We start from the raw sequence: 14,092 nt of genomic DNA on the forward strand, positions 1-14,092 counted from the left end.
CAAGATTTCTGTGGTGTTTCTGCACCACGTTGCATTTAAAAATTATTATTCCTAATCTTCCTCAGTTTGTAATGTGTCTAGTTCAATGCAGAGGGTTTCTTATAAGATTTTTTCCTTCCCACTGTTACCAAGTGCTTGCTCATATGAGGCTGTCTGAATCTGGAGGTTTTCTCTCCATTAATGTAGCATACCATCTTTGGTACCTTCTTAATAATATAGTATCATCTTGTACTATGAAAAATTAAAAAACAAACAAATCCTCCCCTCTGGTTTGTGTATAGAGGTTGAATGGCATTCTAAAACATTTCAAAAAGCATCAATTTTTATACAAGAGATGACTGGTATGAATGACTCCAATTAGAATTGGTAAAGGAGTAGATCACATCAGCTTCAGCACAGGTGAACTACTGCAAACAATAATAAAATAATAAATATAATTATAATAACAGTCATTCATCATTTTCAAAAATGAAACTGAATGAAACTCATTTTCCCATCTAGCATTAAATTATATATAATATTAAGAAATATAATAATAATAATGAATACAAATAAAATCATGTGATATTCTGCTTCTTCTTCTTCTCATTATTTATGGTACTACATTCATAAGCTCATATCAAAAATAATCTGACATGGATACATGGTTTCCTTCCATGTATGGTTTTCATGGGTTAAACAGATCATAAATAAACCTTCCCAGGTAATACTACACTGGCTGTTGCACAGTTAACAGACAGGTTTTTCCTCTTTTCTCAATTCTGAGAACAACCCAAACAATTCAGCTTTCCTAGAACCAAAAATAAACCCCACTATTTAAATAGTAGCTCACCAATTCAAATCTTTCACAGGCTCTCTGCCTGCTTTCTACCTCCTTTACTTTTGAAGGTAAGAGAAAATATAATTACATTTAACACTATTAATTACTCATGACAAGCTTTATAGAACCTCTTAAAAAAACTTATTCAGATGTTGTTAAATATATAAATTTAAAAAACATGTTAGCATTATAGTGTGACTGAATTGTGTCTTTCTGTTTGATTCTTTAGCAGGTTAATAGGATCATTTAGTTTTTAGGAGGTAGAGCAGGTCATCTGCTAAGTGGAATGTTGGTGGTTTGATAGATCAGAAGAGAACACTATAAGAACCAATCTAATTATCAAATATTTTCAAAGCTGTCATGGTCCTGGGTCGGTGACCCAGCGCCTTGAGTTTGTGATTATTATTTTCTAGTTATTCTGATTTGTATTGGTTGTTGGGGTTTGGTTGTCGTGTTTATTTTCCCTACCTGTGTCTCCCTCTGTGCTCTGTACGGGTCCCCGAGTTTTGTGTTGTAAAACAGTCTGGGTGTTTCCTGTTTTACTTTATAGGTCTGTCTCGTTATGCCCATTAGTTCCAGCTGTGTCCCCTCCTGTGTACCATTTCCTGATTACCTGGTGTGTGTATTTATAGTTGGTGTCTGACTGTGCTTCTCGTCGCGTCATCTGTGTTTCTCTGTGAACTTCCCGCGTAGTCTGCATTATTCCATGTTTCTTCGTGTCTCTCTGCTCCTCGCTTCATGTCCTCCATTTTGTATTAGTTTTCCCAGTTTAGGTTTATGTTCGGTTCTGCCCACACCTTGGTTTTGTGCACTGTAAATAAAACCCACTTGCACCTCCGCCATTGTCTGCTATTGGATCCTCCTTTCTCACCCTCCACACGACTGCCGCCCCAGCCGTGACAAAAGCGTCTTTCTATGTTATATTAAATAAACATTGTCCAAGATGTTTTCCTTTCTACTGGGTGTCATGTTATGCTATTTAAGTAGAAAGGCAATGTCTTTTAAATGAGTTAACACATATAAACCCCTCACATATAGCACTGATTATGCAATGCCGTCCCCAGATTATGTCACCAAGGTTGCTTTTGAAACGGTTTATAGTGTTTTGTTGTAGGCTTCTTTGTAACATTGTCTACATTCTTAGATTTACTCACCTGAATGTTTCTCCACTCACTAAATCCACAGATTGTTCTTCATTAAAGATGAATTACAGACAGAAAAAATCCGGGGTTCTTATTTCCCTACTCCTGTGCATCGCAGTGATGCCTAGGTTTTTCAGTCCTTCATGGAATTTATCTGTTTACTCCTTTGGGCCCTGGAAGTCGAGCTTTTGTTCCTGTCTCAAATGTATAAGAGATGGTGATCCTTGGTTTAGGGAACAGATTGATGCATCTCCTGAACCCTTTTTGCCAAGAAAACACAGCATCTCAGAGAATGATTTCCTCTGGTGGAAGGTAAATTAAATGATCACTAAACAAAACAAATGTTGATTAACTTTGCATTTCATTATATTTTTCCAACTGTTGGAGCCACTGAAACATATACTTGGAACGTGTGAGATATCCATCTATATATATATATATATATATATATATATATATATATATATATATATATATATATATATTCAATGTTGACAAAAAAAGTGTAAAACTTGCTGGTTACCAGTTCCATTAACTTTATTAACTTTCCTCTCTTATGTCTGTCAGAAAATAAAGCAGGAAAAATACGACTTCGCTTTCTTCAATGCAACAGTAGACAAGGTGTTTGAGATGCTACCGATCATTTCAGAAGATGTAGAACCCAGGCCTGATCGCTGCAGGATTTGTGCTGTAGTGGGGAATTCTGGTAATTTGAATGGATCACGTTATGGACCTCTGATTGATTTGCATGATTTCGTAATAAGGTAAAATAGAATACAATCAAACATTCACTTTTACTTAGAGTTGACTATTATGTTGTTTAGGGGTGCAACGATACACAAAATTCACGGTTCGGTTCGATACTTTGGTGACACGGTTCGATATTTTTTCGATACAAAAAAATGTTCATGCTTTTTTAATTTGTCATTTATTAAAATTATAAATATATATTTTAACTCAAAAGTACAGTTTTTAAATTTAATGTTGCTGAAACAACAAAGTAATAAAAAAATAAATCTATCTGATCGAGAAATCACTCATCTTTGGAAAAGAGAGTTTATTACAGAGAAATGGCTCTTTCCAAAATAAAAGCTATACTATACGCTTCTTCTGGGGTATATTATCAGCAGCATAAGGAGAATCATGTGCTCATAAGGAGAATCATGTGCTAACGGCTGTCTAAATGACTCGGGTAAAGTTTGTAGCATGCGTGCTTGTTGTTTTTGTCTGATTCCACTTGTCTTTGCACTAGGATGATGTTGGCGTAAATGTGCAGTCATATTCATTGTGTTCCCACTAGTGCTGTCAGCGTTAATCTGAAATCACGTTAACGCCACAACAAGGCAAATCTCCGTTAACGAGCTATCGCGGATCACCCCGTGCGTGGGGCTGGACGGCGTCAACACGTTAACGAGCATGGTTCCCACCCATGTAATTGAGCATTGCGTGGCACATCCGACATACCGTTTTACTTTTGTCCATGACGCGCTTACCTTCAGGGTCATACTTCACATGAAGACCAAAATAGTTCCAAAGGCCAGATCTGAATGAGGGTGGGGGAGGTTTAATTTGCCATGTTGCAATGAGCTTAGCTTCTGTCTTGCTAGCTTGCGCTGCGCTAAGTGGATCTGCGCTCGACAGTGCAGCCTAGGCGGAGTAGTCAAACGCAGATCCACTTCTTTGGCTCTCGGAGGAGGCGGACGCACTTTTTCTCCTCTCCCCTATCTTCCCTGCTAGTTCTTATGTCCTTGTCTAGTCTCGTGTCTTTTTGCATTACTTTCCCTGGAACACTCTCTCACAGTCTGTGTCTAAAACCTAAAAGATAATTATGGATTTGATCAACTGGTGTCTGAATGCTATTGACACCCTTTAACGAGAAGTCTGGGCTCGGGAGAACCTGAGTTCCCGGGAGGGACTTTCCCTGCCGGATACACGATGGACGGGTGGCAGAGGATTGTGTGCCTGGCGGGACTGTCGATCGAGGACGCTGAAGATATCTACCTGTTCGGAACCATGATAACAGGGTTCTTGCTGATCGGAGCTGGCTTGGCCCTGGCTTATCGGAGAATTAAGAGAGCGGAACCGGCTGTTCAAACCCCCACAAGGCTGCCCGCTGGGATTGGAACGACAGGTGCAACTTCTCAGAAAGGACTCACTGAAGGCAGCATGGTTAAGAGCTTGGAGGCGCTTACGACTGCAGTGAATGCTCAGAATAACACCTCTGAGCGTATGTATGTTGGATTACATCAGGAAAGAATCAACTCAGAACAACATCTCTGGGCGGAAGCTGGATTACATCTCGGATCAGTTGGCTGCGGTCGTGAGGTCTCAGAATCTGCTATGTGAGCAAAAGAGCGAACAGAATCGATGGCTAATAACATCATGGAGAAACTCGCAGCTATTAACTCATTCACTGCCATTGACGTCTATAGCCGTCAATTGCAGTGAATGAGTCAATGGGTTTAACTCATTCACTGCCAATGGCTGGCAGTGAATGAGTTAACGGGAGATTGAGAGACCAGTGTCGGAGTGTTAAAAACAGCTTGAAATTCTCATGAGTTGTTTGCAAAAGAAAAATCACCATCATAATGCGGCTACCCCTTCGGCGCCAGCTGTGGGCTCAAGGCTGGAGCTGAACAAAAACTCCCTGATAACGACTGTGTTGAGTCTTTTCCTTCCCATTCCCTACAAGGCCACCTGGGTTGGCTGGAAGACTGTTTACTTAGCCTGGCGGGGCGAAGGACACTGTCTCAGCTGAACTATGGACACACACACACATACATATACTGATACTGGTAAGCACTCACTGACGCATTACTCTCCCTATCCAACGCCACCTCCAACCCTTACCTCCCCCATGATGTGGACATCGGGTCAGCTGGAGGCGCAGTCGAAGATTGCAGCGGTCCCAGATCAGATGTACACACTGGAACACTTTACCATGTTGCTTGTCTGTGTTTATTGTGTTATGGTGTGTTGATACCTGTGCATTCCTGTATTATCCTTTTGTGTTACACATTTCGATGTTTTTTTCCTCGCTACCTGGCCTGACCTGTCTCCCCAATGTGATGTTTGTATTGTATGTACGGTCGGCAAGGTCTGTCATCTTGGTTGTAGGCAAAAGGCCTGCAACTGACAAATAAAGGCTATCTCATTTCATCTCATCCCCTGAGCTCTCAACACAGACTGCATCGTCAGAATAAAAGTTGATAAAATAAATTAAAAATTTTGTATTGTTCGATACATATGCGTACCAAACCGAAAGAACTGTATCGAACGGTTCAATATCGATACGAGTATCGTTGCACCCCTAATGTTGTTGTATTGACTCTATTCACAAAATATGATTTAACTGCATGATGTTAAATATGTATAATTTAGAATGAACTATGGGCCGACCAGAGGCTTTGAAGTGGATGTTGGTACCAAAACAACTCATCGTGTCATGTATCCAGAGACTGCTAGCTTATTGGACCACACCACTCACCTTGTGTTTTTTCCATTCAAGATGGAGGATTTTTTGTGGCTCCTTGAGAACGTTGGGTAGTTCAAACATTGCTGTTACCTTTTTATGTTTTTGTATTTAGAATATATATTTAGTACACTTGAATATTTAGGGTTGTGAAAAGCTTAACAAATTCATTATTGTGTGCATTTATCATTTCAATCGGAATCTAGCGTTAAATGATTCTAATCACATAATTGCTAATTAATTCCTTTTCTAGCATATATGCCATTAATGTAAAAGCATATTTCCAACAGAGAAAATGGTGATTTAAACAAACAGAGCCTAGCCAACAAGAATTTGGTGAGTACATTATTCTATATTTTAACAAAAATGACAAACTGTATATTCATATATCAAATATAATTTAGTTAAAAGATTATATTGTGCATTATTCGCAGAATAAATGACCATGTTTAATTACCAGGTGATGATCCTCAATCCGGCTTTCATGAAACACGTTCATCAAGTTTGGTTACTAAAGAAGGGTGCTTATCCATCTACTGGCTTCATGGCTTTGGCTTTGAGCTTGATGATTTGTGATGAGGTAGGATAACATTCCAAAAGTCAAAGAAATACCAGTGAAGCAATAAGGACTGCTGTGCAATAAGTACATATGCCATAACTGCCAACTATGCTAAAACCCCCCCCCAGAGAATTGTAATTTTATTTTTGTCCATTACATCTTTGATTGCATTATTTTGGATCTACACTAACAAAAAAGGCCATGTTGGATTTACTTAATTCAATAGTGGACATTGGTTGCACGCAATTGTTTTGCTTTCGCAGAAACTTAAACAACTGAGTTAAATCAACACAACTTTTTCATATTCAATAAACCTGTGCATTTTGTGTTCATAAAATGCGATTGAAACATGTTTAGATGAAGTAAGTTGAGTTCTTAGAATATTTGAATCCTTCACAATTTTGTCATTTTATTTCAACACTATTCAAAACCTTTTACCCCAATACAACTTGGTCACTTAAATACTACATGTTGTCTTCATATTACATAATGTCTAGAGTCTGGTTACCATAAAAAGTGAATGGCTCTACAACAACTACGATCCTCCTATCTTTATCCTGGTTGCAGGGGGGCTGGAAAATAACCCTGAAGTGATAGGTTACAAGACAGGGTACACCCTGGACTGCTCATCTGTCTATCACATAGAGACAAACAACCATTTGCATTTACATTCACGGGTAATTTAGAATCACCAATTAACCTAACTCTAATAACTGCATGACTTCTAACTGTGGGAGGAAACCAGAATACCCAAAGAGAAACAACTGCAAACTAGCCAGATTGTGGATTTGAACCCAGGACCTTCTTACTGTGAAGCAACAGCACTAACTATCATGCCACCAATCCAGGAAATCTATGATTTCAAGCTTTGATGCAGAATTCTTTTGTTTTTGTCCTTGACAGGTTAAACCACTATAAATAGCAATAGCATGTACGGGATGTGTGCTATTGTTGTTTAATCAAAATTTACAAAGACCAAAGAGTAAGAATGATAATGTGCTGTTTACCTCTTTCTCCTGTTTGAAATTAAACAAAGTATACTGTGATGCTGACTTTCCCAACACATGTATAGTAAATCCCAAAATTTTTTGCTAGGCCCCCCTTTGTTTTAGAAGATCATCACAGTGTTGCCAACTTAGTAGTGATGTGTCGGTGGCGAACGAAACGGCTCTTAGAGAATATTTGAAGTGAATGACGCAAGCTGGCTCCTCATTGGGAGCCGTGGTTTTTTCTTTTCTTTCTCTCACCCTCTCTCTCGCACTTTTTTTCCACTTCACTCCACACGCAAGCCTTGTGCTTTGCGCTGGGAAGAGGGGGGCGGTAGTTACACTCGCAGTAGCACAGGAACAGAGCGGGAGGGGGAGAGAGAGAAAGAGAGCCAGGGACAACAACGTCACATTAGAAAGGTATAGTGATTATCCACAACTATTTTCAGTTGTGGACGATAAAGGATTCAGAAAGTTTATTCATGTAGGTCCATATGACGGAGAATGTGCATTTTCTTTTTGTTTTCATATTTTTTCATATTTATATTTAATTGTGTTGTGGTTTTTTTCAGTGTTTTGTCTTGTTCCACTTTAAATTTGTTTAAAAGGAAAAGCTGAAAATTTAAATGGTTAAAAGTTGAAATGTAGTTTTTTTTGTATTATATGATTTATTTATTACATTTTATGTGGATTGAATAAATAAAAGTATATTTACGGTGGCTCGTAGAGACAAAGCACATACAAACTCCAAAATACGTACAAACTCCAAAACACATACAAACTCCAAAACACGTACAAAGCACAATAGAAGTGCTCCAGGATGCTAGGGGCAGTGTTGAGCTTTTGTTACCTAGTGGCAAGTCAGGAAGTACCAATGACTGGATTTGGTGTGTGGTAATAACAGGTAAATGAACATTTTTTAAAATTATTTGAATATATATGAGTGCTTGTGTATAAATACACAAACAATACACATATGCTTTCAATTGTGTAATTTAAGTGATCTAGGTAGCTCTGTTTTGGAAGTTCAGTTAACGCTAGAAATGTGTTTTGGAGTTTGTACGTGTCTTGGAGTTTGTACGTGCTTTTTGGAGTTTGTACGTGTTTTGGAGTTTGTACGTGCTTTTTGGAGTTTGTATGTGATTTGTCTCTAGGAGCCACCATATAAATTTATATACAAGCATATATAAATAAAACCACAGTTTTGTTTTTACATTAGTAATTCCTTTTGTGCATAATTTTATATTGCTGTTAATAATTAATTAAAGCAACAAAACAACCTGAAGATCCGGTTGCGAGCCGAAAGAGCCAGCTCTTTTTAGTGAGTCAAGCCGAAAGAGCCGGTTCTCTAAAAAGAGACGGAAATCCCATCACTACAACTTAGTGACTTGGTCGCTAAATTTAGCTACTTTTCAAATCCCCTTAGTGACTTTTTCCCCCTAAAAAAGCGACTAGCGACAAATCTGGCAACTTTTTCTGGTGTCACTGGAGTCTTGTGACGATGTAATTTAGCAACTTCTAGCGACTTTTAGGACAGCCAAAAGCGATTTTCCTTACTTGTTGGCAACACTGCAAATACACCCTCCAACCACACACACGCCCACTGCGGTTTATTCTACACCACACATTCCTATAAATACATTGTCTCTCTGTGCAAAATGCGGTTAAGGAGGATCTCGGCGCTTCCCCAGCTGAGCTAGTGTTTGGTCAGCCCCTCCGCGTGCCTGGAGAATTCTTGCCTGAAAATCCTCCTCCCTGCTTCGATCCATCGGTGCTATCTCTCAACCCGCTTTTGTACTCGCTTCGGGTTCCTGGTCCGGTGCACCATTGCGTGCCTGACACTTTTGTTCCAAAGACTTTAGAGACTGCTAAGTTTGTTTTTGTCAGGCACGATGCCCACAGGACACCGCTGCGGCCGCTGTATGACGGCCCATTCAGGGTTATCGAACCGGGCCAGAAACATTTTGTTTTGGATTTTGGGGGTCGAAGGGAGACTGTGTGTGTTGACAGACTTAAACCTGCACATGTTCTTCCGGACAGTAATGTAGTGCCAGCCCAGGCCCCTCGCTGTGGCTGCCCTCCTTCGATGGGGTTGACAGACTCTGATTTTCCCCCCAGAACTACCCCCGGACCACCGGCGTTTGAGCCTCCTCCTGCCTTTCCTGCTCGTCTTCACCAGCCTCGTTCATGGGATGGACCTTCCTCTGCCTGTTCTCTCCCTCCCAGGTTCAGTCGTTCGGGTTTGCTTAGGCCCAGGGTCCTGGACTGAATAGAGACCTGACTGTGTGTTCAGGGTGGGGTATGTGTAGCGGACCACCAGGTGGCTCCACTCACACCCAAGTTGAAGGGAAGTGCTGAGGTGGAGATTTTGGCGCTTACTATATGTGAAGTTCTGAGAGTCAGTTAATAAAGTTGGAGTGAGACACTGAGACCTCCCCTGTTGTTATTACATACCTCCACAGCATTACCATTCAGTTTGAGGGTTACAACAGAAAATGTTATATTTATTATTCTCACGTGGTATCGGACGGGATTATTTTAACAAGCGAAGGACATTTTACCTGATTTTTTTTTTTTATCCTCCTGTAACTTCACTGCATAAAAAGCTAAAACCTTCAAAGTTTCAGGAGTGGTTATGAGAAGTCTTTGTGAACTAAAAATCAAGAATGTGGCTCAGATTGGTGAGGTGTGGGTAGGGGGTTATTGCCTTTGGAACGGGAGTCGCTAGTTTTATTCCCAGTAATGGTCCTGGCTAGACCCCACATGCTAAAAAAACAAAACAAAAACCAAGCTGTAAAATGGCGCAGCTACGTCTGCAGCTTGTCCGCACCTCGGACACAAACATTTCACTACATGTTGTACTCTGTACTCTGTATGTGACAAATAAAGGTTGTTGTTATTGGCATCCTGGTGTGCCAGAAGGCAGCCAATGATTCTTTTTTGACAGTGTTAATCACTCTGTGCAACCTTCCTGTTCTCAATTGTAGCCCTCAATGGAGAGCATGCTCTCCTACTGTTAGGCCTTCTTTACCAGGGTATTGGTGTATTGGGTCCAGGTGAGATCAGCAGAGATGTGGGTGCCCAGAAACCTGAGGTTGGGGACAGATTCCAGCCGTTCTGTGTTTTTAATCAGAGGGGTGAGGACCTCTCTGTGCCTTGTGAGTTCTTTTCCTTTAACCCTTTAAAACCCGTTGGAGTGGGCGCGCTCCATTTTGCATAACTATTTCTAAATCGCTGTAGAACTGGAACCACGTAAGCTAGCGCAATAACTTTTTTTGCATATGAAACCGGAGGAGTTGTACTTACATCTTATGCCATCAGCTTGCCCTAGGTCACGGTTTCCTTCCACATATAGCTTTGCAAAAATTGCATAAAAAGCATTTGCAGCAACAAAAACGTAATATTCCAGAAACACACTTTGCCGATCCGATTAGCTGTTCAAAACACTTCCTACGTTGGAATAGACCTCAGCGCGAACTATCGCAGGAAAAAGATTTTCAATTCTTTTGTAGTTTATTTCATTTTTTGGCAATTTATGTAGTTACTATGGACTTAATGCATACATATTATTAATATTTGGGCTATAACGGTTGTACTGATGTATAGGAACTTGAAATGGCACTACAGAATGTAAAACTATAAAGATAAGCTCTGGTGGACTTGGTTCTATGGTAGGTCTTAAAGGATTAAGGACGTTCATCTTCAGATGATTTGCTGAACACCAGTGGGACAAGTTCTCTATCTCCTCCCTGTATGCGGTCTCATCTCCAACACACATGAGCCCAACCAAAGTGGTGTCATCGGCATGCTTGATGATGACGTTGTTTGGATGGGTTGGTGTACAATCATAACTGTACAGCAGGGGCTGAAAATGCAGCCCTGGGGGGAATGGTCAAGTCGGACTGACTGAGGCTGGTTTGTGAGGATGTCAGACATTCTCACCACCAAACTGCAGGTGATCCAGTTTGTTGGTGAGATTCCAACTGAGCAAAAAGGTATTGAGCTCTGCGAGTCTGAGGCTGCCGTCGGGGGTTGGGGGCCTCTGTTCTTTGTAGTTAGTTCAGTTAGCTCTTGTGACAAAGCTGAAATTATATGACATATTGAAATTTAACTTTCATTATTTATTTCTTATGTATTAACTTTTTTTTTTGTCCAGGTCAGCGTCTTTGGGTTTGGAGCAGACAGCAATGGAAACTGGGGCCATTACTTTGAAAAAATCAAAGAGCAAAATTTTGGAACTGGATATCATCCAGGAACATATGAATATAATCTTATTCAGCAGCTACACAAAATGCAGAAAATCACATTGTATAAAGGACATTAATTTTTTTCCTTTGTTTCCCCTTCCTCTTTTTTAAATCCAATGTTTACAGTACAGCTTAATTCATTGTTAACATAATTTATTTTGTGCTTCAGTGTTTTTATCTTTAGAGGAGTCATCAGATTTCTTTTTATAAAATTGATTCTCATGGTGTGTTTTTATATATTCAAAGACAAGGTCTTCAGGTTTACTAGTGCTTCTAAATCATAGATGTTAATGTGAGTGTGAAAAGTTGTCTGTCCTAAGACTAGGGTGTACCTTCTTCCAGTGACAGTGGAAATAGCATTGAGCTTCCTCTCCTCTACACCCAACTACATAAGAGCTGAAGACGATGGATAGATGGATAAGTGTTTCTTTTGAGTAGGCATCAAGATTATGATAGTTAGCTAAAAGTAAACTGAAAACTACTAGTTGTAATAAGAAAATATTCTTAAATTCTCTATTGCCCTTCCACACTTTTTAAGCAGCCTAGTGTTGATCCACTAATTATTCTTTAAGTCAGACTTAATCCGCTTTTAATTACAAAGAATGTATTTCATTTTTGCACATACAAACTGTGTGGTAATCATTATTAGGATGTTGAAAAGGTGGTGCAGAAAGCTGGTCAGAAGAAAAAAACAAAAATAAACAGCTGATGATGGACAGATGCAACAATATCGATTGTTACTACCTTGTGCAATAAAGAGTATGTAAGTTGTATCACAAGACACAATAAGACAGCTGATTATTTTGTTTCACTAACTCTTCCCGGAAATACATTTTGTATAGGGTATAGGAGCTGTGGCTGTTTGTCTGTGCCCACCTTTAAATTTTAAATACATATAGACATTGAGGGTTCTTGGGAGGGGCTATGCTGACACCGGCTGTTGTCTGGGAGTTGGTCGTTGGCACCCACTGCTCTGCTGTTTTCGTTCTGCATCAGTGATATACTGGCTGCCTTTGTTTGTGATTGCCAGATGCAGTGGCTGCATTTTTAGGGAAATTGTTGTGTATAACTTTATTGTTTACAAAATTTGTGCATAGGTTTTTATTTCTTTATATTTGCATTTCAAGTTGTGAAAATAATTCAGTAACCATGTCTGTGGTTTTTACATAAAAATATATCACTTTTTCCCTATTCGGTTTTTAGGTTTTTTGAGTGATTTCAGATCAGTTGTATTAATACAGTAGTCAGTGAAAAAATAACTGTAAATCGACATATGTGAGACTGTATTCTGAAAATAAGAATACCAAACAAGACAAGACAAAAAACATTTCTAAACGTGAAATATCAAGGTAAAATCAAAAATAGTCAAGAATGATATTACATAATTAGTATCACATACAGTGTTCCCTCATTCATCGTGGGAGTTATGTTCTAAAAATTGATCTACGTCCCTACCCCCTACGGTCACGAGCTGTGGGTAGTGATCAAAAGAAAAAGATTGCGCATACAAGCGAAATGGGCTGCCTTCGAAGGGTGGCTGGCCTCTCCCTAAGAGATGGGGTGAGAAGTTTAGCCATCTGGGAAGGGCTCAGAGAAGCGCTGCTGCTCCTCCACATCGTAAGGAGCCAGTTGAGGTGGTTCGGGCATTAATCTGGGAATGCCTTGGTGTTCCCCCGGACAAGACCCCGGATAAGCAGAAAAAGATGGATAGATGGACATCTGCAATACTGGCCCTGTATTTTCTTGGTATTGGATCGACACCAAAATTTGTAGTGTAGCACAGCACTACTATGAATGAGGGAAAGTGTGAATGTTGAATGTTTTTGATGAAATGTCCAGGCAAACATATACATATTAAATGACACGATATATGTGTTCTAATAGCTAACTGATAACTTCAGGTTTTTTATTTCTATATGACAATTCTTCATAATTAAACAATAAGAACAAGTAGTCTGATGTCCTCTAATCATTATGAAGATATAATTTGAAATACAATAACACATTAAGATTTTTTACAAAGTATCAGCACTGGATCAGTAAATCGGAAAGGAAATCAGTGGTATCGCACATCACTTCCACAAAGCTGCAGAAGAAACCTAGGCCTGAGAAGAAGCCTTATTTCAAATACAAAAGAGTGTGAAATTGTAGTTAGACTTGTATTTGTAAATGAACCTCATGATGTGTAGATCTCTTGATTTTATACATATTGGGCTACATACTTATTTATTATAATTATTATAAGGCTATATAGTACATAAAAATTCACGTTTTATGTTAGTGAAATGTTTAATTATCTGGGCTAAAGAAAATAAAGTTATAGACTATACTTATATGAAGCTTGTATACTTACTGCATTTGATGTATTTTAACCATATGTAATGCACATTACAGGATGTAACACCTGCTTATATGTAAAAAAAAAAGGCTTTGATTTTGCCACCTCTTTTGATTTCCATGCCAAAATTTCTCTAGATCCGCACCTGATACGCATTTAATAACTTGTGATGTTGTAAACTGTTTAGTTGTGTTTGGAAGAAAAGCTAGTATATCACAGCTAACAGCTGGATTTTTCAGTTTGAGTGCAGCCATTGAACAGCAACTTATGAGACCAGAGTGAACGGGAGTGAACGTGAACAGTATAACCTTTGTTTCTTAACATAAAACTAATTGTTGCAGCTAGGGACAGCCCAAATTTTATCTCCTTAAATTGACTTTAGTTTTAGTTTTCTTTAGTTAACTAGCATAAATTAATGTACTATTACCCCCCTCCAACCACATGATGATGCCTTTCTGAGCTGACAGAATGTCACCTAAATATGTTTGTAAAACTTTGACTTTAAGCACTTATTTCTTAAATCCAGCT

The 14,092-nt window shown here is 39.2% G+C and overlaps 1 protein-coding gene across 2 annotated transcripts; it reads left to right on the forward strand.

Moving 5' to 3' along the window:
* Positions 1-717: 717 nt before the first annotated feature.
* On the forward strand, positions 718-13,179 carry LOC146683612 (CMP-N-acetylneuraminate-beta-galactosamide-alpha-2,3-sialyltransferase 1-like). Of its 2 annotated transcripts, none has more exons than XM_085445404.1 (7): positions 718-888; positions 2,006-2,274; positions 2,530-2,726; positions 5,344-5,505; positions 5,725-5,770; positions 5,895-6,014; positions 9,098-11,308. In XM_085445404.1, the coding sequence occupies exons 2-7, from the start codon at positions 2,023-2,025 to the stop codon at positions 9,122-9,124; spliced, it is 804 nt and encodes a 267-aa protein (XP_085301530.1). In that variant the 5' UTR covers positions 718-888; positions 2,006-2,022; the 3' UTR covers positions 9,125-11,308. The 2 variants fall into 2 exon arrangements, with proteins under 2 accessions (XP_085301530.1, XP_085301529.1); XM_085445403.1 differs by having other exon boundaries at positions 721-888; positions 11,136-13,179.
* Positions 13,180-14,092: the final 913 nt, after the last annotated feature.

This window comes from Copadichromis virginalis, linkage group LG22 (genome assembly GCF_057382275.1).
Source record: "Copadichromis virginalis isolate Kocher_CV1m ecotype Utaka linkage group LG22, C_Virginalis_male_GT1.1, whole genome shotgun sequence".
In the NCBI taxonomy this organism is placed as follows: domain Eukaryota; kingdom Metazoa; phylum Chordata; class Actinopteri; order Cichliformes; family Cichlidae; genus Copadichromis; species Copadichromis virginalis.